Source organism: Centruroides vittatus, unplaced genomic scaffold, assembly GCF_030686945.1.
Source record: "Centruroides vittatus isolate TY-2023 unplaced genomic scaffold, ASM3068694v2 scaffold_149, whole genome shotgun sequence".
NCBI lineage: Eukaryota > Metazoa > Arthropoda > Arachnida > Scorpiones > Buthidae > Centruroides > Centruroides vittatus.
Window position 1 is genome coordinate 2,848,257 of NW_027122681.1, and position 25,068 is coordinate 2,873,324.

A 25,068-nucleotide genomic window follows, 5' to 3' on the forward strand; every position below is an offset into this window, starting at 1 on the left:
CATAATTGGAGTCTATTTAAAAAAAAAGTGAATTCTTTATCAAAAGATCATTAATGTTAAGAACATTGATACCTTGGTGTGAGGTGGGTAGTTAGGAAGAGTAAGAGAGAGAAATATAGAAATTGTTGATTGACTGCAAGGAGAATATGATTTAAATGAATTTAGAATGTGGAAGGAAAGCTTTGTTTCAGAATAGAATGTGTGTATTTGAATTTAAATTTCAATGAAAAATTGTGTTTGGTAAAGAATTTCACACATTTTTCATACTTGGAAATGTCCAAAAGTGTTTAGTTGGAATTTTTGTACGACTCCAGTGAAAGCATTGAAATATTACTCTGTAATGTTACATGTAACAGATTTAATTATCTGAAATATAATACAAATTTTACATAAGTGAAAATTTATTTAACAGTAATAAATCCATTCAAATATTTATTCCAGCATAAAGAATTCAGTTTTCTGTTAAAAGAACGTGTATGTCCTTTGGTAATTAAGTTATTTTCTCCAAATATTAAATATCGGCAAGGAATGCAATTAGCAGGACAGATTCCCACGTCAACAGATAAACCATATTTTCCTATTTCTATGAGATTATTAAGAATAGTATCAGTTTTGATTCAGAAATTCTATTCAATGTTGGTAAGTTTTCATTTTTATATATATATCTATCTTTAAAGCATAAATATATTTTTAATAATTAAATGTTTTTTGTTTTTTAGGTAACCGAATGTGAAATATTTTTATCGCTAATAGTTAAATTTTTAGATAATGACAAGCCAAATTGGCAAAGAGCATTAGCATTAGAGGTCTTGCATAAAATGTGTATTCAACCCGAATTAATTAAGTAAGTAATGTTATAGTGTTTGATTAAATTACAGGCATCCGTCGCTGAGTGTCTTCTTGTTTAACGTTTTTCTGATAGAACGTCTTTCTGTTTTAATACGCAAACTCTATAGAATGCACATCTCTCTTGATACAACATTTTTTTGGCACATCTTTATATTTACATCACAGAAGTTCAGTACAGTGTCTTTAACAAAACAATATGCAGGGAAAGTCTTGTTACATTTCAACTGAAATTGGTTAGGGTGTTGATGACTTCTTTGATGATACATGTCAATCAATCCTTAAATCTACAGAAGTATCAGAGACATTGTTAAGAATGTGTTGCAATTTATTTTACTTTGTATTTTTTATCATTTATCTTGTATAATAAAAGTAATATTTGTGATATGTTGTGCAGATAGTACACATTAAGATAGGTTTGCATTGTTGTATGAATAAACGAAACGAATAATAATCAAAGCAGAATGTTGTTTACTTTATACTATATGACACAAACTGAATTAGAATATGATTGTTTTGAAAAGATTTTGAACACTAATTGTGAAGAGTTGATCAGTCAAATGAACAGAAGTTTGGCAAAAGTTTAGATATTTTTAACTCCTAACGAACTTGTTGAACAGTTGCCGAAAGGAGACAAACTAGCAGTTTGTATCTACTTTATAGCAGCTTGTAAGCTTATATGTATTTAACTTTACTGCATACAAACTACTGTATTAACTGTTTTGTGATCAGAAAATGAGATTAAGCATTTTATATCCTAATATGATAGTTTGTAGCTTAATTAGGTATTATATTATGTTTTAGTTATGTTTTTGGAAATGAAATTGGGAAATATAATTTTTTTCATTCAAAATATTAACACTTTCTCACAGAACACCTAATTTTCAGAAACAGATTACTGTCATTAAGTAGTATATATATGCCTGTAAATTGTAAAATAATTTTATAGTAACTGAGAAATTACATTTTTTTTATAGATCATTCTGTGTATCATATGACATGAAGCTTCATAGCACTAAAATCTTTCAAGATATGGTAAATGCATTAGGATCGTATGTGCAGTCTTTATTTGTCAATTCGTCTTCTGTTAGCCAAAGTTTAGTATCATCATTAGGAGTGAATGCCGGACAGCAAAATTCAGCTGCTACTCAAGGACAATCTCCCGCTCTTGTGGCAGGAATGCCGATTGGACCGGGAGTCACTCCGCAACCAGCCTTCTTATATCGTGGCGTTTGGTTACCTTTAATACAGATTTATCCAGTTAATACCTGCAAACCTGTTTTGTAAGTTAAAGATTTTAAAAGTCTAATGTTTATTTTTTAATTTAAAATATCAATAATACATTTTATGTAAATGTGTTTTTAAAATTTGAGTCTAATAATAATAATAATAATAATACTTGCCATATAATTCTCTGTCTCATTCTGTTGTATATGGTTACAAAATCTTAAAATTTAAAGCCTGCCGTTTAATTAAATGTATAGTCACAGCTATAACAATAATAAATAATTTTATTTAAATAAAATATTACTTTTACAGTATTGAAATGTTAGATAAGCTAGAAGCTCCTACGATTCCTGAAGGATATGGTATTACTGTTGCGTACGCATGTCTTTTAGAAGTAATATGCAGTATTTCTAAGATAATTGAAGAACAAAATGAAAATTTGAATGATGAACAAAACTGCTCTAAAAAATCTAATCAAGAAACTAGTGACAATCAAATTGAAGAAGAAAATCCACAGGATGTTAAAATTTCTCTAGAATTGATGCCTCTTAAAGAACAATTAATCAATTCTTCATGGTGTGGACTTTTAGCTGCGTTTTCTTTGTTATTAGATGCAAGGTAGGTATTATTACTATAATTTACTTTTCAAAATATTTTAAATTTAAAACAAATTTTAAGAAATTTTAAAAGCAACATGTGTTACTTCCTAATAGCGTGAAACTTTTCAAAATGTATATATCGGGAGGCCAAACCCTGTCTCAATTGGAGTTGTGTATTGCCTATTAGAAATATGCAAGAGCTGCATATAACTATTATTATATATATAGATAACTGTTCTAAAAGAGTCCTTTGACTGTTTTAGATATTATATATTATATAGTTAAAATATTGTACTGTATGGAAGCTGCAATAAGGGTCTATAAGACCCGTATGAATCTTGTAAGCCTGAGTTTGGCCACCATGGGTATATAGTATGATGGATAATTATTAGTGATGTAACGAATAGTATATTCGGCTGGGAGCGTGGCTGAATACCGAATATTTGGCCAAACTATTCGGCTTGATTAACGCATGTAAACAAAAATTGGCACGCAAACCACGTTATGGCAAGGGTTCGCGCGACCTGCTCTCTATTGGCCTGCTGTCACTACGATTTTTTCTTCCAGTAGGTCTAAATTATTTAAATTAAATTATAATTATTAAAGTTAATATGAGATGGAGCCTAATGTCTACCTCTAGTGCCAAATTGGTTTATAATTTATGTAATAGCTGTAAATAGCCCGATATGATTCGGCAGTTGTTGGTATTTAGATGTAAGTTATAAGTTATTTTATTTGCAATCGATCTTTTTAACTCTATAATTAAGCACTAAAATTTTGTTTTTAATACGTATTTGTAGACTGAATAGTACCCTAAGGATATATACTTTAGTGGGGACATATGGTCTAGTTTCTCCCCAGTTGTGGAACAGTCCAAATGTATTATTGGGTGTTTCTATTTGTGATATTTTGTTGCTATTATTTTTGTCAATATTTTTAAAGTTAACATGATTTCAAATGTTATCTTTTGTATATAATGAGAAATGCTCATTGTTTGCTTTATATATAAAATAAATTATATATTGGTTACTCATCTTCTAGAAATAGATAAAGAATTCTTTCATTAAATACGATAAGTTTCAATAAAAAATTTCGTAAATCATTTTAAAATATTGTAAAAGATATTAAAATATATGCAAATAGGAATATAACATAATTAACTAAACAATAACATTAATGCCCGATACATTCTAACCTACACGCCATCGATGCCATAAGATATCGGGCTAGATAAAGGCTATAATTATTATTTAATTACAAAATAATTTAATACTAGAGTTAGATGCTATTTCTTATTAACTTTAATAATTATAGTTTAATGTTCAGCATTAATAAAAGTTACCAAAATGATTAATTTACTGTTTTTTTTGTTATTTCTTACTCCTGTTTTTAGGTATTTGGTATTCGGCCGAATAGCGAAAAATAGGCCGAATACTGGGTAGTAACCAAATATTCGTTACATCACTAATAATTATATAATATATATAGATATGCCTGTTGAATTTCAACATGTTTATTTTTATATAGAAAGTTTGTGTGTGTTCTGTTTTCATATGCATGCTTATGTGAAAGTGTTATCATTTTAATTTCAATTATTGAACGTAAAGATTTAAAAACACCAAATAAAGTTTAGAACAACCAAAAACATGAACCTTTACCACATCATACCATACTACCATATTGAAAACTCAAGATCAAAGTACAGTAGAACCTCGATTATCCGGATTTTTGATTATCTGGATTGTTCAAAATAAACAAAAATTTTACGAATTTGCTGATATGCACTTGGCAAATTGCGACACTGTTTATGTACGTGATGGAATGCATAACTCTTGTTTCAACGTCGTCTCACCTGGCGCAGTGGTTGTAAACTTTTTAATACATTTTGCATCATAATAAAAATATAACTTGACACACATATTTATAAATAATTTATATTCAAATTACATCATTTCTATGGCCAAGGGTGGCGTAAGGCATGGGCGACGTGGGTTACCGCCTACAGCCTTGCGGTCCGAGGGGCCTTGTGCCTCAAAGGTTTATGCATTACGGTACTTAAAAGCCGTGAACGCGACGAAAAAAATTTACTCATCATAAACAATAAATAGTTTGCATTTTTATGAATAAAAATTTGACAGTTTCAACTGCTTTTTATTTTATAAAATCCATCTTCTTGTGCCACCAGAGGGCCTGGTGAAATGTATCTTGCCCAGTGTTTAGATGTTGCCATGAAGTGGTTTGAGAGCCAAAAAGAATGTAACTCAGGACAAGTTATATGTCTTAAAAGTATTCACGATTTAGCAGCTTCAAAAAGAACAGCTAGCTTTAAACAAAAATCGATAATTGAATTTCTTAATAAAAAATAATTTAATATTGAAGCTATATGTAAATCTAGACAAATAAAAATTATTCATACTGTATGTACTGTACATGTCTTTTACTGTCAATTATTATTATTTTTTCGATTATCTGGATTTTTCCTTATCCGGACTACCTTGATCCCCAATTAGTCCGGATAATCGAGGTTCTACTGTATAACTTTTTTCCATTTTAGATTTTCTACTATTTAGGCACTAAGAGGGCCTGGAGGAAAGGGTCCGGTTAGGCCTATAATGGAGCAACAGGGTGATGAGGGATGGAGTCTGACATATCCAGGACAAGACAACCCACGAAAAATTTCTGAAATTCTTTACCAGTCAAATTCAATGTTGGATTTTTTAGAGTGGTAGGCTGATACCTTAACTGCCTTGACCGTCTGGCTGGCTCTTCTCTTGTCTAGTTGTATGCCATTTCCCCTGTGCAACGGAATGGGACACCTCTGTCTATAATATTCTGTTTAATGGGGCTATTTCTTAATCTGTCTGCATTTAATGTTTTAATATAATTTGTATGTGAAATTATAAATTCAGTTCTTAAATTAGAAAACTGTGAACAATAGATGATGTCGAGATCAGCATCACTGACTCACTTCTATATACATAATTGGATAAAATGGATGAACTAGTAACTGTAGTTAATATGCTGAACTAGTCAATACACATTTAATATTGAGTGAAATTTAAAGAAAATTAATATTTTTGATCTACTTAACAGGCCATCTTTAGGCATGGACAGTTGAAAATGGAATGGCAGCATTAGTAAGAAAGATGGGATAGATTAAACCGGTGAGGGAGGTGCACTAAGATGTCTGTCTACCCTCGGTTTATGCTATCCCATCTTTTTTCCTTACTGACACTGTTGTATATCATAATAATAACAATAAGTCATTGACGGCTGGATAGTCAAGCAGCTAAGCCTACCACTCTGGGGACTCTGGGATTAAATCTAGATAGATTGAGAAAATGCCAGAAATTTTTGGAGTGATACATCCAGATATGTCGGACCTTTCCCTTACCACCTGGCGCCCCATTGCAGACCTGGCTGAACACATAATGGGATTGCTAAAAATGTCTTTTGGTGCCCACAGGCTAGAAACAGTTTTAAAAAATAAATAATAGTCGGGCTTGAAATTGTGACTAATCAATATTGTATATATCTTTGCAGTACTGACGAAACAGCCACGGAAAATATTCTGAAAACTATACAGACTTACAGTAGTTTATGCGGAACTCTGAATATGACAATTCCAAGAGATGCCTTTATTACTGCAATGTGTAAAGCTTCATTACCTCCACATTACACACTAACTATTTTGAATTCAAATGTTCCTAAAGGTAAAATATTATCTAGCTAAAACTTTTTTTTTATTGTTTCCTGTTATTTTTATTTAATAATGTTTATTTATTAGGACACGGAAGAACTAACAGTCAAGATTTCTGCCATCCGAGTCCACCTACCATACCACCCGGACAACATCCGTTAGGTTTATATTTAGGATGCACGGATAGTTCTGAAATTAGACAACAAGTAGTCGCTGTAGGGACGCCACTTCCTACGGCTTCTCTACCACTCGGTGCTCAACAAGGACCCGTAATGGTAATTACATCATAATATGAATTTATTTTATCATCATAATAAGTGTTATATTTAATAAATATTATAAAACTGTTTAGTTAACTGCTAAGAATCTTCAGTGTATGAGAGCAGTTCTAAGTCTCGCTCATTGTCACGGAGCAGTTCTGGGCACAGCATGGCATCTTGTACTAACTACATTACAGGTAATTTAATAATTTTTCATTCAGAAATAATAACGTATTTTTAATTAAATTTAAATAATTTTTAACATTAATATAATACGCATTTAATTAATATGGGATTAATTGCTGTTAGTTGTATTTTTGGGAGGATTGTCCATTGTTACGAATTACTTTCTATCATAAATAGAATTGGAAATTTAAAAAGTAATTGTTTATTTCTGGATTTGTCTGATGGCTAAGATGTTTTCTACCAGCTCCTTCAAATTAATATTCAGTAAAGAAAATTGGATAAAAAAGAAAACAGAATATTGACAAAATAGATTTAATATGGTTTGGATATGTATATGACCAAATTAAGTGATAAAATATGTAAGATATAATGAAGAAAGGGCATATGAGAGAGGAAAAGTTTTGTTTGACAGGAAATTTCTCGATATTCAGTTTAGTTGATGAAAGAATTACGATTTGAATAAATTAATAATGCAGGTTGAGAATTCTTTATCTGAAATCCCAAAAACTAAAGTCACAAAGTTTTTTGGATGCCAACACAATGCATCATAAATGGAAAATTTCACAAAGCACTGAGAATGTACCAGTGTTCTCCGTGTGCTCTTATTGCCAGGTGCTCCGCCTGGCTGATAAACTTTACGAGAAGTATATTTAAATACACCAAAGGTGTGGCTTTTCGTATTCCTCGAATGTAGTTCAATCCCAATTTTTAATACAAGTTTACCAGAATACATTCAAAATTTAAACAAATATGCATTGTTTCAAACAGATCAATTAACACCTCTGTGGATATATCAAATTATTTTAACGCCTTTACGTGAATATCTTTTAAAAATATTTTCACATATCTTTAGTGGGTGTGTTTAAAAAAGTAGACATATAGATGTGTGAAAATTTTTACCTGCCAACTGACTTGCAAAAATTAATAATAATCCCTTAATAAGCAACATAAAAAAGAAGTCAAATCAGACTGATGTAGACGCAGATAATACAAATATTCCAAAACCCAAAACTTCTGGTCCCAAGTATTTCAGATAAAGGCATCTCAAGCTGCGTTTGAGGACAATAACTACAGTTGCAAAAGATTACAGAAATTAAAATTTTTTTTCAGCACTTAGTATGGATACTAGGATTAAAACCATCTACCGGAGGTAGCTTAAAAGCAAGCAGATCTGCAGATGCTCCCAATGCCGTGATCACCACGGCGGTCATGGCAGATTTACCCGTGTTGTCCGCGATGCTATCTCGTCTCTTTGAAAGTTCCCAGTAAGTATCAAAAGACTAGATCCTAAATATTTCTAAAGTAGCAATTTAAATCTTTTTTAAACTCACAAAAATCAAATACTTCCCAGCATGAAATTAATTTTTTTAATTTAAAATTACCTGCTTTAAATAAAGGTAATTTGGCATACATTAATTTTCACACTATTTTCTTTTGAAATGCGTCCAGTTACGTACCATTGGCAGGCACATTGTCTAGCGTCTTTCAAAGTTCCCAGTAAGTCACACATTCTCTCTTAACTAAATTAATAGTCAACTCTTTCTGCTATGGTTGTGTGGCAGTAGTTGTGCCCGGCTTGCAGGGAATGCTGTGCAGTGCAGCTTTTATAGCATGCAAAATTTTGGTTGACTAAAGGTCTTTTATTAATTATCTAAGTGTTTAATATTTATTTATTACATGAATCTCTTCTTTATACAGATATTTAGATGATGTTGCTTTGCATCATTTAATTGATGCTTTATGCCAATTATCTACAGAATCAATGGAATTGGCGTACAATAATCGAGTAAGTTTTTATTACTTGCAACATTAGAATGCACAAGTCAAACTTTTGTAAAGGAGATTAAACTATTGCAACCCTGTTTGAAATATCTAGAATTTATGGATATTTATTTCTTTGTACAATAAAAAAAAATAATAATAATAAGTCAAACCTTCTGCACTATTTCTAGCAAACAGTTTAATAAATTTAATGGAAGGTGTGACTTACTATTAGTAGGTTGTAGCTCACTACATAGAAAATTGTAAAAGTATTAATGAACTTTGATGAATTTTTGACAAATTTACTGTAATCTTTGTCAATGTAATAACTTTTATAATTAGATAATTTGGCAACTTTTTTGTTCCTTGGTTTAAAAACATTTCCGAATTTACTTATGATACATAAATTACAGACTCAAATGAGTCTGTAATTTATGAATGAATTCAAACCAATGAATTTGTCACAATAGAACAATAGATATTGCTTTTGAATTACCATATTTTCTGGCGTATAAGACGACTTTTTAACCCAGGAAAATCTTCTCAAAAGTCGGGGGTCGTCTTGTATGCTCAGTTGTCTTATATGCCGGAAAGTACGGTAGTCTTATACGGCGAGTATATCCCAAACTATATATTTTAACTGTAAAAGTCAGAGGTTGTCTTATACACCGGAAGGTACGGTAATCATATAAATTAATTTGAGCATTATTGATTATGATATGGTGCATTCAAAAAGTTACTGTACAGTGAGAAATTTGTAATGACATTGTCACACGTACAGTATTGAATACAAGAACTAAGTTGTATATAATATTGTATGGTCAACTGGTATTGAATGGACAACCTTACAGGTCTTGTAGCAATACCATGTAACTGTAATGTCATTAAAATTTCTCATTGCATGGTAACTTTTCTAATACCCTGTATATTAATTTTGCCAGTTTTAGGATTGCAGGCAATTTTTGTCCTCTGGCAGCATTATTTAGATTTCACTTTCTTATGGTAATTAAAAATTAAATTTGTTAATGAAACTATTACGTTTTCAGAAAATTTTCAAGAATACATTGAAAATATTCATTGAACATTATTATAAATGCGTTGTTTTTGAATAATTATGCATCAAATAGATAATACAAAAGTTTGACTTAATTTTTAGTCTGCATATTATAATTTGAAATATTTATTATATCTGTTCTGTAATTGTAACTATTTTCATGGTGTTATTTCGCAGGAACCATCATTGTTTGCTGTTGCAAAACTTTTGGAGACGGGACTTGTAAATTTGAATCGAGTAGAGGTTTTATGGAAACCGGTATCCAGTCATCTTTTAGAGGTAAAATTAACCGATTAAATTTCATTATCATCATCATTAATTAGCAAGAATTCTTTGTTTATATTGATTGATTGAAGTTGTTATAAAAATTATTAGTGTTATCATTTGTGAGAATCTGAGAGGGGGCAATTAAATTAATTACTTAGACTAATAACAAAAAAAAAAGAAAAAAAAATTTTTTTTAACTGAGAGGTCAAGTGATGAGGAAAGGATAAAACCCACACATACTATATGTCGAGATAGTTTGATAGATAAAACTCCTATCAAATATCACTCCAAGTCAACAATTGTTATGATGTTTAGATTTAACGAAGAAACCTAAGTCAAAACAGACAATTAGTCATGATAACAGACTGTCAAATAAACAAATTTATGAGGTGAGATGAACCACAATAACGGATAGACAATATCCATAAATCGTCAAGACATCTGATTCTTGACAGCCCATATACACAAAACACGGACCTAAATTCAAACTTAGAACATATTACATTCTAATGACCAGACAGTTCCCATGCAAAATGCGTATAAAAAGGGGCGCACTCGATCATCCAGGCGGACGTAACCAGGAAGGCCATAGAAGACAACAGCTGGTTTGCCATACTTTCGGTTCCATAAAGGATCCTCGACAAATACACTTCAACAGAGGGAGAAGACCTCCTTCCACTCTCTTGGAGGTATTATGTTAGAATATTTGTAAACTCTCTCTCTTGGTCAACTTAGATTTAAGATAGATTTAGTTGTGCCCTGGAATTTAGTTCCCTATTATAACGGAAGCTAATGCTTTATATTTATGTACATTCCTTTGGTGTAACCTTCTTTCTTTTGTATATTAAATTTGTTGTTTTGTTAACCTGTCGACCTGTCATTACTCAGAATCTATTGACTTACTCACCGCACTCCCCACTTAATTTTAGCCCTTCTAGCCATTCCGTGAACGGGATTTACCGTCCTGTAGCTGGTAAGTGGGAATAAGGCTCGCTGCCGACCCCCCTCGATTCTCACACATTTATTTTTTAAGATTTTATACAGTGAATTCTCACTAATATCAGCCCTTATGGGATTACTTGTAAAGGTTAGCATTAACTGATTATTGATCTCAACAAGAATTATGCAAATTTGGCTACAAAGAAGGTTATACAGTACAAATACAGTAATATTTTATTATGCATTTCATTATATGAATGCAACTTCTGTTTTTAGATGAATGTTCTATTTCAAGAATTGCAGAAAAATGTTAAAGTAATTATCAAATATATATAACAAAAGATTCTTGAGCAAAAACATATTCATTTAAAAGTATCTGTTAAGAAAAATTGACTTGTTTTTCTTAGCTATGATTTTATTAATGTATCGACATAAGTGCATAGTCAGAATTTTATTCAGATTGAATAAATCGAAGAAGATAGTCAATGAAAAGAAGAGTCACTTTTCAAGTAGAAACTCCTTTATCATTATGTTTTTAATGCTGTGCATACAATGGCAAAATTAAGACAACAATCAGAGTTGATGAACGGACACTCGTTTCACCATTTATCTCTTAACCTTGTCTACAAATCTGATTGGTTGAGACTGTCGTTTTAATTTTGCCATTCGTATGCATTGGACCTTTAATTGTCAATTTTACATCATTACTTTCTCGAATTTCTTATTATTTGAATGTATTTTTTGTAACTTGGTTTGGTGTTGTAGAAGCAAAAAACTTCAATGCAATTGTACAGTGAAAAGAACAAACAATACTTTTACATAATACGCATGTTGCTTGTTGAAACTTTTTAAACTTTTGAATAATATGTTGTGAAATTTCAAACACAGAAGTGAGATAAATTTGTTTATATTTTGTTGAAACTTTCAGAAAGCAATAATTATTAATAATTTTAGCATGTGTGTGTGTATATAAGCAAAAGGCACATTGACATTAATCAATATTGCTTGGTACATTACAAACGTACTTAATTAGAAAAAAAGGTCAGTGTATAACTGTTAATTGGGTTTCTCTTAAATGAAGTTAAGTATATATCGATGTACAGGGTTTCTGCTGGGATGTCAAACACCGATGATATCACGCTGATGCTAATGAGAATCCACTTTCTGTAATCATGGATAATGTTATTGGTTTAACATTGTATGAAAAAAAAAAACATTTAAATTAAAATACTTATAAAACTCTGCTTATTATAATCGGGTATCAATTATCATTATCAAATAAATAAATAATTTTTAAGCTATTTTTCTACACTGTTTCACAATATATGGCTGCTAATGCATGGTTATGCTATCATTTTTAGCTTTAACTAGTGCTTTAAATGTAATTGTTTTAATTGCTGTTTTTAATAGTAATTTAAATTGTTGGCATTTCTTATTTCAGTTATAGGCTGGATTAATTGCTTCTAATTAATAATAATAATAAGTTAAACATGTTTTTTAATTGCATTAACATATCTGTATAATACCAGAGTCAATAAAACTAGAGTTTCCACTAATTATAGTTGTATTTAGTAATTTTAAAAATTCTGTGTATTAATTTACGTATATTGTTTATTTTAGGTGTGCCAGCATCCTCATATACGAATGAGAGAATGGGGTGCTGAAGCTGTAACGTATTTAGTGAAAGCTGCTCTTGCAAATAATTACGATCCCCCTTTGAAAGAAAATAAGGTAATAATGGGTTTTTAAAAGTCGATATAATGAAAATTATACAAATTGGAATAGATTTTATTACAGTTCATGCATGTGTTATATATAAAAATGCATGGTAATGTATTATAAATTTAATTGCCATGCTTTGATGCTTTCTTTCATTGATGATATCGATTTATGCATTGTGATTTAAAGTAAACGTTTCAAATTAGAAGTTTTTCTACATATTTTGCATGTTTTTCACTTAACTGAATGATATTTTATTGAATTATAGTAAATTATTTGTTTACATTTACGTAATTAACATTGAAATATGACTTTATTAGAGATGTGTTATTCATGAATATTGTATTTGATACATTGTTAAATTTTATATAAAAGTTATTTAGGTTTAAAACGATCCAAGTTTTTATTTGGAAATCAAGAAAGAATTGGAAAAATTATATGTTTGGTCGTCTAGAATTCGGCCATACCGCATGATACTAAAGAATATAGAGGAATAGTTAATACTGTAATTTGCCGACTCTTTAAAATGATGGATGAATTCATACAAACTTTTTTAACATTAATCTTAAACATAATCGAAACAATACAAACAAGATGCAGTTCTGTTTTTACCTCTCTTCAGTTGGTTTTTACTTTACGTAAAGGAGCAGTTTACAAAAATTCTTTGTTAGATTAAATGGAAGATTTCTAATTAAGTCACAATAAAAAAATTCCTCTAAAATATGGTAACTGTTTACAAATATTTTACTAATTTGTGTAATTCTTGAAAACCCAAGTGTGTGACAATATAATGATAGGCATTATTACATTATATTGGCTTTTGAGTCTGTATGTGTTCAAGATTATCACTCAAAATTGAATTAAGAATAAACTACACTGTCTTTCGACATTAAAGTCATTTACTTGAAAAGTTTTTAAGTACAAACAAGTACTTCCGACATTTTGAAATGTCAACTTTGGTCAGAACGTACGTACATTAACATGTCATGCGTGCTCTGCCTGAAGATGTCTTTTGGCGTTAAAGTCTTTTACTTTTCGCTTAAGGGACTTTAACACCAGGAGACAGTGTATTTGTAATGTAAGTTTGACTTTATTAGCAAGCTCATTTTTACTTGTGAAGTTGAGGATCTTGGTTTGTCCTCTGCCAGTTCTTGTCCTGAAAACACTTTATGCTAATTAGCACACAACAGAACTTCACCACCATATACAGTTTTTAATGCATGATAAGTTTCAGTGGAACTTTTTTTTTTTTAATTTTGCATACAATTTCACTGAATATTATTGTTTGATAGTTTTCTTCATTTTTCCATAACCACTGCTCAAAACATGCGCATACTAGATCCTATGGTATCAACTTAACAGGTATTACTGAAGGTTAAAACTTGCTTCGAATGTTTAGGGAGGATTACACGATTGACTATCATGTAAACGAATGTTAGTGTCATCATAATGCAATACAGATTTAGTCTTATTACTTTTCATTCAGATCTTGCAAAAGAATTTGTGTAAATTACTCCTTTATTAAGAAGCAATTGCAGAGAGATACGCATGTATAATGCATCTTGTTAAACAGTGGTACTCAGGCTTTTTGATTGCCAGATCAAATTGCACTCGAGCCATAGTTGGCCGTGCCACGGATGTTTCGTTTATTACATATAAACCAAAATTAGACCTATTTCTATCATAAGTGATGTGCGAATTAAGTTTGTGGGCCAAATTAATGCATGCCGTTAGCCAGATTTTGCCCAAGGACCCGGTTTGGAAACTGAGTTAAACCGTTAGTTGTTTAAGATAGTTTGTCTGATTTAATCTGGAAAAGGTTAGCTTAATTCAGTTATTAATAAATGAAATGTTAAAATTGCCACAATAAAGAACTATTTGTAATTGTTGTTAACTTCATAACTCATTAATTTTAATATATATTTAAAACTTAAATTTATTATTACATAAGCAAATTTCAAGTAAGTCAGTTTTGCATCTTTTTTTACTAAAAATAGTTAATGTTACTGAATTTATTATTTCAATGTATTTAAAAAATAGTTTATTTGAAAATAATAATATCATGAAGAAAATGTCATATAATGCCGGAAACTATACAACACACCACTTTCGATTGCAAGCTCTTGGCGCAGACAGGTTATTTACATAGACATAATCAAGTAGCAAATATAATACACCAAGAGCTTGCAAAGAAACACAAATTAGTAGACATCCACGAACCATACTACAAATATATTCCACAGACAGTATTGGAAAACAACACGCACAAAATGTACTACGACAGAGCCATAATCACTGATAAAACAATTTACCGCAACAGACCAGACATCACACTCATTGACAAACACAATAAAATCACATACATTATAGACATATCCATTCCAAACACTCACAATGTACAAAACACATGCAGTGAAAAAGTCAGCAAGTACGCAGAACTCGCCCAGGAAATAAGGCATCTGTGGAGGATGGATAGGGTGCTTATTGTACCTTTCGTTCTCTCCTCTACAGGTGTCATACCACACACTACACAAAAGCCTGGGCACATTACAATTGAATAGAAACACATACGTCACACTACAGAAGGCCACTATATTGAATACATATCATATTGTGAGGAAATTCCTGAATTCAGACACACACACACACTGATACACTTCCTTAATTTTTGTTTTGGTCACTATGCCTTGAATTTGGTTCGGCATAGCACACAGCCACCGGTGTTAACCGAGTATATCTCACTTAACCCAACATAATAATAATAATAATAATAATAATAATAATTAATATTTTGTTGCTTTTGAGTTACACAAATCATCGATTTTACCAAATAAGAATACCAGATGATAAAACAACTAAAATAAACCTAAACAAAAATTACCCATAGACACTAATGTTAGGTAGACAGCCAAATTTTTTTAGTTTCGTCTTAACAGAAGGAAATTTGGATAATTAGAAGCTAACCAATAGCACAGCTTACTTGTTATGCCCACACAACCAAAGACAGAGAATTAAAATTAACTAGTTAACATTCACTTTAAATACCTGAGCACTTATTAACTTCTAAATTTTGATTCTTGGTTGCAAATATGGACATAAGTCTGTATTTTGAAACGTGTTGTCTAATTTGTATATTTGGCCAACTGGACGGCAGGTGTCAGCTTACCACTCTGGAGGATTCGGGGTCGAATCCAAGCAAGCAAAACATCCCAGAAAATTTTTCTGGTCAGTTTATTTTAAATACGTCGGGCTTGTCTCTTGCCACCCGACTGCCCGTATTGCAGGCCTGGAAAAACATGTTTTCTTAGTTGCCACAGGGACGAAAAGTAAAAAAAAAAATTGTATAATGTATGATATAAACATGTTTAAATGTGAAAATTTAGATTGAGTCTGTTAAAATGTGTCAATGATCAAAATTTTCAGGCCAAAAATTTTTAATCACAGTTTTTTTAATTGAATTGATCAACTGTTAATAGATAATTTCAAAGACACATTTTCTTATTTTAAATAATTGCAAAATTAATTCAAAGGAAATTTGTTGTTTTTTAAATAGTTATTCCATATGTTTAGTTTTTTACAGTTTTTAGAATTAGATGCACTTAAAAATTTTCTTTCTCTCTACATTCTAGAATTATAATTTCCCATATAGCCTTTGATGTGCACTTAAATATATTTTAATAAAAATATAACTGCCAAAATTATAAACTATGAATAAAATTTTTATAATCAATAAAGTAAAAAAACTTTATTGTAGTAATGAAAAAATAATAATTATAATAAATTCCCAGAGCCCGATGCATTGATACTAAACCAAACAATAGCCGTAATTAATTTGGCTATTATTAATAATTAGATATTAAGTAATTTGGTATTATTAATGTACTGAAATAAATAAAATAATAAATATTAAATGAAATTATTAACTGAATAAGCCATATAAAGTAATAAGTATTTGGGATATTTAAATTCGAGAAGTGATATTCGTTTATCTGTAATATTTATAATTGAAATTCAAGTAAACACAAAATAAGTTATAACAGTTATATACATAGTTTTCAGCATAGAACATAAATATATAAAATATCAAGCATTTAACATACACTAAAGGTGTACGTTAAATGCTTAATGTCCTGTACAATGTGGGGCTTAGAAGTACGTAAGCCCCACATCGTACAGGACTTTGCTTTATAATTTCTTATCTCCTATGTGCTTTGTTTTAATGTAAGAGTTATTATGAGAAATATTTGTTCTTTAATTATAAGTATTTTGTTATTAAATCAATAAACTTTACACAATATTCAAGCTTGTAAATATATTTAAAATGATTTCAGAAATTACAAATACTTTTATTAACTCCTCTGCAAGAACTCTCTAACATACCTCATCCAGACATTAGACAGAAGCAGTTAGACTGCGCCCTGCAAGTTCTTCACAGTACAGGAGAGTTTATTTCAAGCGGATGGCCGCAGATCTTGGACATCATTGCGGCCATCTCGGAAGCACAGGGGTAAAAATTTTCGTTTAAATAAATACCGATTCGGTTACCTTTGATCACAGTAAATTATAATTTCAGAGAAGAATTGATCCGCTCAGCATTTCAGTGCCTTCAATTTATTGTTGCTGATTATCTGCCAATTATGCCATGTATGTGCCTAAGACAGTGTGTGGATACGGCTGCAAAATTTGGTTCGCAGAGCCAAGAATTAAATGTTTCGTTAACTGCTGTTGGATTGCTGGTATGTTCTGAGTAGTGTTTTTTGTTTTATTAGGAAATAAGTAATGTTTTTAAGCAGTTGTACATGTGAAAATTGTATTTGGAATGAAGTATATATTTTAATTAGTGCATTAGATATGATATATTAGATCTTATTTCTGTTTAAATATATCTGTTGTTATTTTTTTTTGTTAAATTCATTGGGATTGTTTAATAAGTTTGCCTTTGTTATGTAATATACTTCATGCAGTAGTAGTTACGAAAATTGTATTATCTATAATGTAGACTTAAAAAGTGTTCAACATGTGTGTAAAGTAGCGTTGTTAAGCTATGATTGCAATTTGTGAAGGTAATATATTTAGTACAGGAAAGAGGAGAAGAAATCAAGATTATTAAGCCCAAAAAATGCTATTTTTACATCGTAGCATCCAATCTGTTAATGATCATTGTCTCGGGAACTTGTTCATACTTCTGGAAGTGAAAAAAGGGTTCACAGCATAAGTAGACCTAAAAATATAACATGAATAGTTATTTCTTGCTAAATGGGATTAAAGCTGTGAAGTATTACTTCGTAGATCCACCTCGAGTCTTACTAACAGCTTTGCGGTGTTTGGCATAGAGCAATGCGTTTCTTCAGGTATTCTATACCAAACTCTTCTCGTACACTTCTGTAGTCTAGTAATAATTTATTTTCCGGTCTCCTCTTTGCAGTTTAGTGCCCATAGTAAGCCAGCGAGGTTGAAATCAATTCTTTCCTGGCCAATTTAGGCAATGCTTCTTGTAGGAAATATTTACTTAAATAACAATTTGTGTGTCAGCTTAAGTGGCAATAATGCTTCTGTGTGCATGTGCACATGTTAGTATCTATTTTTCATTGTATCTTAGGACTGGATGAACCAAAAATTTTGAAACTTGGCAAGCTTTTGTTATCGTTTCAATTTTATATTGTTGTTTAATTCAAAATTATCATACTTCCGATCCCCTTAACTTTCTGTTCGATTGCTGGGAAAGTCAAACAAGAGCTCTTTCAAACTTTCAAATTTAAAATGTGGGAAATACTTAATTTATATTTAATTTTAAGATATAAAATCAAATAAAAAATTAACATTTATTAAAAATGTTATGTAAATACAGGTTTGTATCTGAATCTTCGTTTTGTATATACTTGTTTTCTCCATTCATAAAACTAGTCATTTTATTATTATACAAACATAATCTAAACTATACTTTTATTTAATATCACATCTGTACTTTTTTTCTAGTGGAATATCGCAGACTATTTATTTCAAAATCAAGAAAAAATACATAAACTATTAGACGAAAATATGGACGATTCTGTTGCCAATCAGTCAAGTTCCCTTCCTCCGTTTGACAATCTGTGGATGTGTCTCTTCACTTGTTTGGGAGACTTGTGCGTCGATTCGAGACCCGCCGTAAGGAAAAGTGCGGGGCAGACTTTATTTTCTACAATCGGAGCGCACGGCTCACTACTACAGCAACAGACTTGGCAAGTTGTGCTGTGGCAGGTATAATAAGATTTACTTAACGTCTGTAAATTGCATTTATTTTTGTGCAAATTTCATACGAGATTTCATGGCTAGGTATTATTTCCATTGCTGGATAGAGTTAGAACGCTTTCTGGTTCTGCATCTACAGATAAAATAAGTGATATGGGAGGAAATATTCTTATTCATCATTCCAGAAATACTGCTCAGAAACAATGGGCTGAGACTCAAGTAATTTATTATATTATTTTTATTGTAATTGCACTTATTTATTTTTAAAAAAAACTAATGTTTTTACCGGTTTTTAGGTTCTTACTCTTTCGGGGGTGGCGAGGATGTTTCACACTAAGAGAGAGATCCTTCAGAATCTCGGAGATTTTCCGAGAGCTTGGGCTCTCCTCTTAGAGTTCATCGAGAGTTCTTCGCTTAGCAAAAATAATGAAGTATTACTTTATAATTTAGATATTAAATAAGAAACTTTTTGCATAAATATTTTAAACATTTTTAAATCTTAACTTTTAGGTTTCATTTTCTGCACTGAAAAGTTTTCAAGAAATATTAAATATCAGTAGATATCCGAATATTGATGGAAAAATTCAAACAGAAGTAAAAACTGACCCACAGAAAATGTAAGTAAATATAATACACCCAATAAATTCTAAGAGTTCAATTCAAAATTTAAAAAAATTCTAATTCGATAAATTCTAAAAATAAATAAAACATTCTGATTTTAAGTCTTAATATTCTGATTTTAGAGATAATTTAACACCATGGATCACAGCTTGGAAAGTCTGGTACAATATAGGAATAGAAAGTACTAAGCCGCCTCCCGATAAATTAGTCGACGACGCTAACATTCGGAATGATTTTTCTCTTCTTTACATACCGTCGCAACCATTTTTAACTGCCCTCATTCAAATATTTCCATATTTATTCCAACATATAAAAAACAGGTGATTTTTTTTTTTAATTTCATTATATTTTCTATTGAAATTAAATTTTGTTGTGTATTGATTTACTTAACTATTGTATAATTTTATTAGATTTGTAGCTTTAGATTTACAAAAACTCTCTACGGTTCTGCAGAATGCTATTGCAGTTCCCGTTCATGGTGAAGCGTCGCCTTTTATTTTACCTTCGTTAACTGAAGTAGTTCTCACTCCTTTGCAGGAATCTGTTTTACAAGCAATGGATATTCTAATAAAGGTAATTTCTATTATTATTATTATTTTTTCTTTCTGTGTTTTAAATGTTAAATAAATGAATTGGTCATGATATACAACCAATCAAAATAACATGACTTCCGGTCCAAATTGGAAGTTCATATAAAGTTAATCAGAGCCTCCTGTCTCTAAGCTTTCCTTATTTGTTCTTGATTTTCATCTCCCTAACTCTGTTCTAGAGATTAAGGAAGGACAGACGGATGCCAGTGAGAATTTATAGATTTCACCAAATTAAATTTTCAAATACAGTAGGGCCATTAAGCCGTGGTGATTAGGGTCCAAATTGATTAATCGTGGCTTAGGTGGTTCGTGGATTGAAGATTGAAAGTGTGAATCGGTTACAATGACGGCCTCCATAACGTTGACAATCAGAGTGGATAAAACAGATTAGTACTGTATTTGAATTTCATTGTAAGTTATTTTATTGTTTATTGATAAATAAAAGACTAATCTTCTATAAATACCTCTTTGAAGTTATAAGCCAGCATTTAAATATTTAATCCATGATAGTGCTTAGCATGTTAATCACGGGCATTCGAAATGCCAAAATAACCGCTGTCAACACCTGTCTCGAGTGTTTGAGAGGCCATGTCCAGGCCGTATGATCCATAGTGTCAAAAAATCGGATCCAGGCTTTTTGCACAGCTTAAGCTAATTTGCTGATTACTGGTCCTCAGCTTAATGGCCCTACTCTGTACGATTCTTTCCAAATGGTTATTTTAAAATTGTTTTTGCATGTTAGTAGCTTTTACATCAAGAAAAATAATACAGATACTTTGAAAGTACTTTCAATAACATCACATGATATTCTGTAATTCTGAAGAAATGCTATTAGCAGGGAAGGACAGTTTAAAAATATATGTTTCGTACAATAATAATAATATGTTATTTTCTAAATATGAATGATTTCTACATTTAAATATTTTATTTTGTTTTACCAAATGGATTACACAGTAATACATAAATTTATTTGTCAATCAGAAACCATTTTGCTATACATTTTTGTTGTTTAAGCACTATGAAGTGCAATTACTATTATGAATTTTCATAAATTTACTATTATGAAAGATCTGAGATTGATTTGGATTCAAATCTTTTTAATTTATTATGGTTAGGATATCGTTCCTCATTTCTCTCCTATACTAACTGATCTTATTGCGGATTTGATCTAGAGCCGGCTATAAAGGTAACAATTTAAGGATTGCACCACAAACAACAATACTATTTGTTAGTTTTAAGTAAAACATGATGATTATTTATTTGTATATTTATAAAATTTAGGAAAACAATGATTTTCTTAAATGTAATAAATTCATTCAATTATTATTCGATAGCTTTTTATCAATTTGCATTGACCATATTGTTTGATTCTATCTAAACTAAGGAAGTCGTGCGTGTTTTTAAACATAAAAAATATATATACCAAGTTATGAAAATTTGTGTTTTATTCCTTTCAGAAATAAAAGTTGATAAATGAAAATAATTTGAAATTGGAAAGCTTGATAACAATACAAAATTATTGCAAGTGTTAAAATGTGAATAGAAACAATACCACGTGTGTTTGTTTTTTGAAAATTTGTGTGTTATGTGAGTGAAAAACATAGCTGTTGACATAAAGAATTTCGCTTGTAAACCTTTAAATTAAAAATGAAATATACATTTGACGATAAAGATATTTAGTACTAACAGTATCATTAAGTATCATATTAGCCTGAATATTAGTTGTTGTTATTTCCCAGTTTTAAAGTGGAAAATAAATTGCACTCAACTATATTCGAGTCCAATTAAAGTTCTCTCCAATTTCAATAACTGTCTGTGGTATATATATATATATCAAGAAAAGTTAAAAATGATACTAAAATTTGGTATAACGACTGTTAAATGATGATAAATGCCAGCAAAGTTGTGACCCGTCATGCTCCAGCCCACAAACTATGCATGGGAATTAAGTGTTTGTCATGATCGTAAATAATTGATTAGTTGACTGTGTTTAAAACAATTGACTAATAGATTTATATCAATCGTTTTTATCACATTTAGCTGAATTGATTGTAATTTTTGCTGTTTAGAGATAGAAATTGAACATTAACTTCATAGAATTAGTAGAGTTTACTTAATTACTGCCTTAATAATATACCCTTTACCCTGTTACTATTTGATATACTTTATTTTATTACTTTAATATATCCTTACTGATACTTTAATATTTATCTATATGTAGGAAGCTGTAAATGGTCATGATAATTTAAAGATGATGATTCCTGCAATATTCAATCAGTTATTAGTTTTTTCTTGTTATGCTTGTCATGCTCCATCCTTTGGAAAATTAAGAACAAGGTCTCCAAATGTTAAGCAATCAATGGTAAATATTATATATATAAGTTCTTGTTCATTCTTTCTATTTAATTTCTTATTGATATAGTTTATTCTTATTTATAGACTGATTGGGTTACTATGAATTTTGTACCTTTTGGTGAAAAATCACTTGAAATGGTTGTAACATTATATCAGCAAACAGCTCAACAACAAATTGTGATCCAATCACAAGTTTTACATTCCATTTTAAAAGTAAGTAAAATATTTTTTATATAAAAGGTACATATTATATTATTCTCGATGATTATAAGATTTGGATAACATGATATATGATATACAGTCGACTCCGCAGGTTAATTAGTCAGTTTTCTGTGGTCCCAGCCGACTTACATAGGCAATAATATTATTAACCTTTAAAAACTCGGTTTACTCGACATCATTTAACTCATCGCCACTGGATAAATCAACATACTTTTTCTGTTTCACACTTTTTAGAATTCTGATAAGTCGACTCCCCCTGAAAAATGAGTTTGCACCACACAGCTTATTGTACGGTGTGAACTCATTTTTTCAGGAGGGGAGTCGACTTATCAGACAGCTAAAGTGTGAAACAGAAAAAGTATGTTGATTTATCCAGTGGCAACGAGTTAAATGATGTCGAGTAAACCAGAGTTTTTTAAGGTTAATAACATTAATGCCTATGTAAGTCTGCTGGGACCACAAAAAACTGACTATATAACAGACGAGTGTCGAGTTATCCGGGTGTCGACTGTATAAAGCCTTACTATACACAAACCTTATTGTTTCTATTACAGTAGAGTCCCAGAAACTTGACTCTCAATAACTCAAAATTTCATAAAAACTTGCACTTTTTTTTTTTTTTTTGAACAACGTGATATCCAATTTTTACTTCTATAACTTAACATTGGGATTAATCAAGTTATCGTTCTTCACCAGCAACATTCGATAATAGCATCAATATCGTACTTTAACAAAGAATAAAACTATTTTTCCAAGGTCGGCAAAATGCAAATGTCACTAACTCGAAAATAGCCACTAAATAGCCAATATTTTTAAAATTAAAATTTAAGTACAAATAGAAATAAACACTATTGGTACATAGCTAATATGTATACGAATTTATGCATATAATACCTTTACGAAAATTTTACTATTTGGACTAGCATCATTTCTACGTCGCAAAACTTGTCATTTTCAGTAACTTGTCACCTTCTCAATCCATATTAAGTCAAGTTTGTGGGAGTCTGTTGTAATTATGAAAATCCTATTTAATTAATTCATTCTTAAATATTACTTACTATTTAATGAATACAGAATTATATGTAAATTTTTGCCTTTTTTTAATGATGATAAACAAAGTTTAGATCATTATTTTAAAGTCTACTAATTATCTATAAAGATTATTATATAAAATATGTATTATTTAGTTTTGTGTATTTCAAGTAATGAATTTTATCATCATTAAGTAATGAACAAATAATATGACAATGAATGAGAATAGCCAAGGATAAAGTTTTTGATGATTGAGATACCAAATAATACACAATTTAAACTAATTAGAACAAAAATTAAATCAGTTTCAATATATTACAAATGGCATCTCATATTTTGATTTATAACTAACAAAAGAAAAATTATGTAGAATTTTTTTAGAATTTTGAATTATGTAATTCAAAATTTATCTATCCACGAAATAAATATATTCATATTTGATAAGTATTTTATATCCTGGTACTAAATATACAGGCTGATTCCAAACTACGGGAGTGGGTTCCTGGCAGGATAAAGATCAAAAATAGATCCATCGACATATGTTCGGAAATGTACTATTTTCCGGTATCTAGACACCACCTTCCCTGACAGATAGATTGGTTAAGGGGCCATACATCAGATTTGCCAGATCCTAATCGTTGTGATTTTTTTATTTGTGGATCATCTGCGAAATGTCATATGTTGAACCAGTTTCTGATGTGAGGATATTGAAGAAATGTGAATGCAGCTTGTAACACATGGTTGGACACAAATCGAAACATCTAAAAGAGCACATTGATTTATGACCACATGCATATACTGTGACTCTAAGGTATGTATACCATACTGTTTTGCAAACTTATATCCAGTTTGTGATGCCCAGTGGTGTTATCTATGTCTACACAATGCATTCCTGGATATATATTAATGGGATTCTAATTTTTTGTTCTTTATTCAGCCGGGAATCCATTCCTGAAGTTTGCCTCCACAGTTCGGAACTATCCTATATAAGTTTGTTTCCATTAAAACCTACACTTCCAAAAAACAAACTCTCGTAGCCAATAATGTGTATTTGTATATTTTGTTAAGCAAAAAAATATTGTGGTAGCTCCAAAGTTTTTTTATAGTCTATCGAATATGAACAAAAATATTTTTATACCATTTGGAACATATCCTCGCATGCATCTATAATCCTTAAGATTTAACTAATGATTAATTCTGTAGGGAAGAATTTTAATTATAAAAAATTTTCGAAGGAAATGAAACATGTGTGTGATTAACAGAACATTGTAAAACATAAAGTAAAATGAAATCCAGTTTATTCTTTTAAGCGGACATCTGGAAATTTATATATTTGATTTCTGATTAAGTTACCATTATTAGTCAGAAACTAGTAAAACTGATTTAGTTGAAGAGAGAATATAAAGATACTAGACACCTGAACGTGACGAAAATTCAAGGAAACATTTGCAATAGATGA

General features: G+C 30.4%; 1 protein-coding gene across 2 annotated transcripts in view; it reads left to right on the forward strand.

Moving 5' to 3' along the window:
- Nucleotides 1-25,068, forward strand: part of mon2 (Mon2 homolog, regulator of endosome-to-Golgi trafficking) — a 60,765-nt gene that overhangs the window by 13,674 nt on the left and 22,023 nt on the right. Inside the window, exons 8-29 of one of the 2 annotated variants that reach the window (XM_067284924.1) lie at nucleotides 442-639; nucleotides 720-844; nucleotides 1,824-2,129; nucleotides 2,386-2,691; nucleotides 6,216-6,385; nucleotides 6,460-6,647; nucleotides 6,725-6,829; nucleotides 7,929-8,083; nucleotides 8,268-8,315; nucleotides 8,517-8,604; nucleotides 9,811-9,912; nucleotides 12,460-12,570; nucleotides 16,890-17,065; nucleotides 17,132-17,294; nucleotides 18,535-18,798; nucleotides 18,874-19,008; nucleotides 19,086-19,220; nucleotides 19,300-19,406; nucleotides 19,533-19,730; nucleotides 19,821-19,983; nucleotides 22,222-22,362; nucleotides 22,440-22,568. In XM_067284924.1, the coding sequence (XP_067141025.1) occupies nucleotides 442-639; nucleotides 720-844; nucleotides 1,824-2,129; nucleotides 2,386-2,691; nucleotides 6,216-6,385; nucleotides 6,460-6,647; nucleotides 6,725-6,829; nucleotides 7,929-8,083; nucleotides 8,268-8,315; nucleotides 8,517-8,604; nucleotides 9,811-9,912; nucleotides 12,460-12,570; nucleotides 16,890-17,065; nucleotides 17,132-17,294; nucleotides 18,535-18,798; nucleotides 18,874-19,008; nucleotides 19,086-19,220; nucleotides 19,300-19,406; nucleotides 19,533-19,730; nucleotides 19,821-19,983; nucleotides 22,222-22,362; nucleotides 22,440-22,568 (3,513 nt within the window). The remainder of the gene's footprint in view (nucleotides 1-441; nucleotides 640-719; nucleotides 845-1,823; nucleotides 2,130-2,385; nucleotides 2,692-6,215; nucleotides 6,386-6,459; nucleotides 6,648-6,724; nucleotides 6,830-7,928; nucleotides 8,084-8,267; nucleotides 8,316-8,516; nucleotides 8,605-9,810; nucleotides 9,913-12,459; nucleotides 12,571-16,889; nucleotides 17,066-17,131; nucleotides 17,295-18,534; nucleotides 18,799-18,873; nucleotides 19,009-19,085; nucleotides 19,221-19,299; nucleotides 19,407-19,532; nucleotides 19,731-19,820; nucleotides 19,984-22,221; nucleotides 22,363-22,439; nucleotides 22,569-25,068) is intronic. The other variant, XM_067284925.1, reaches the window with a different exon arrangement.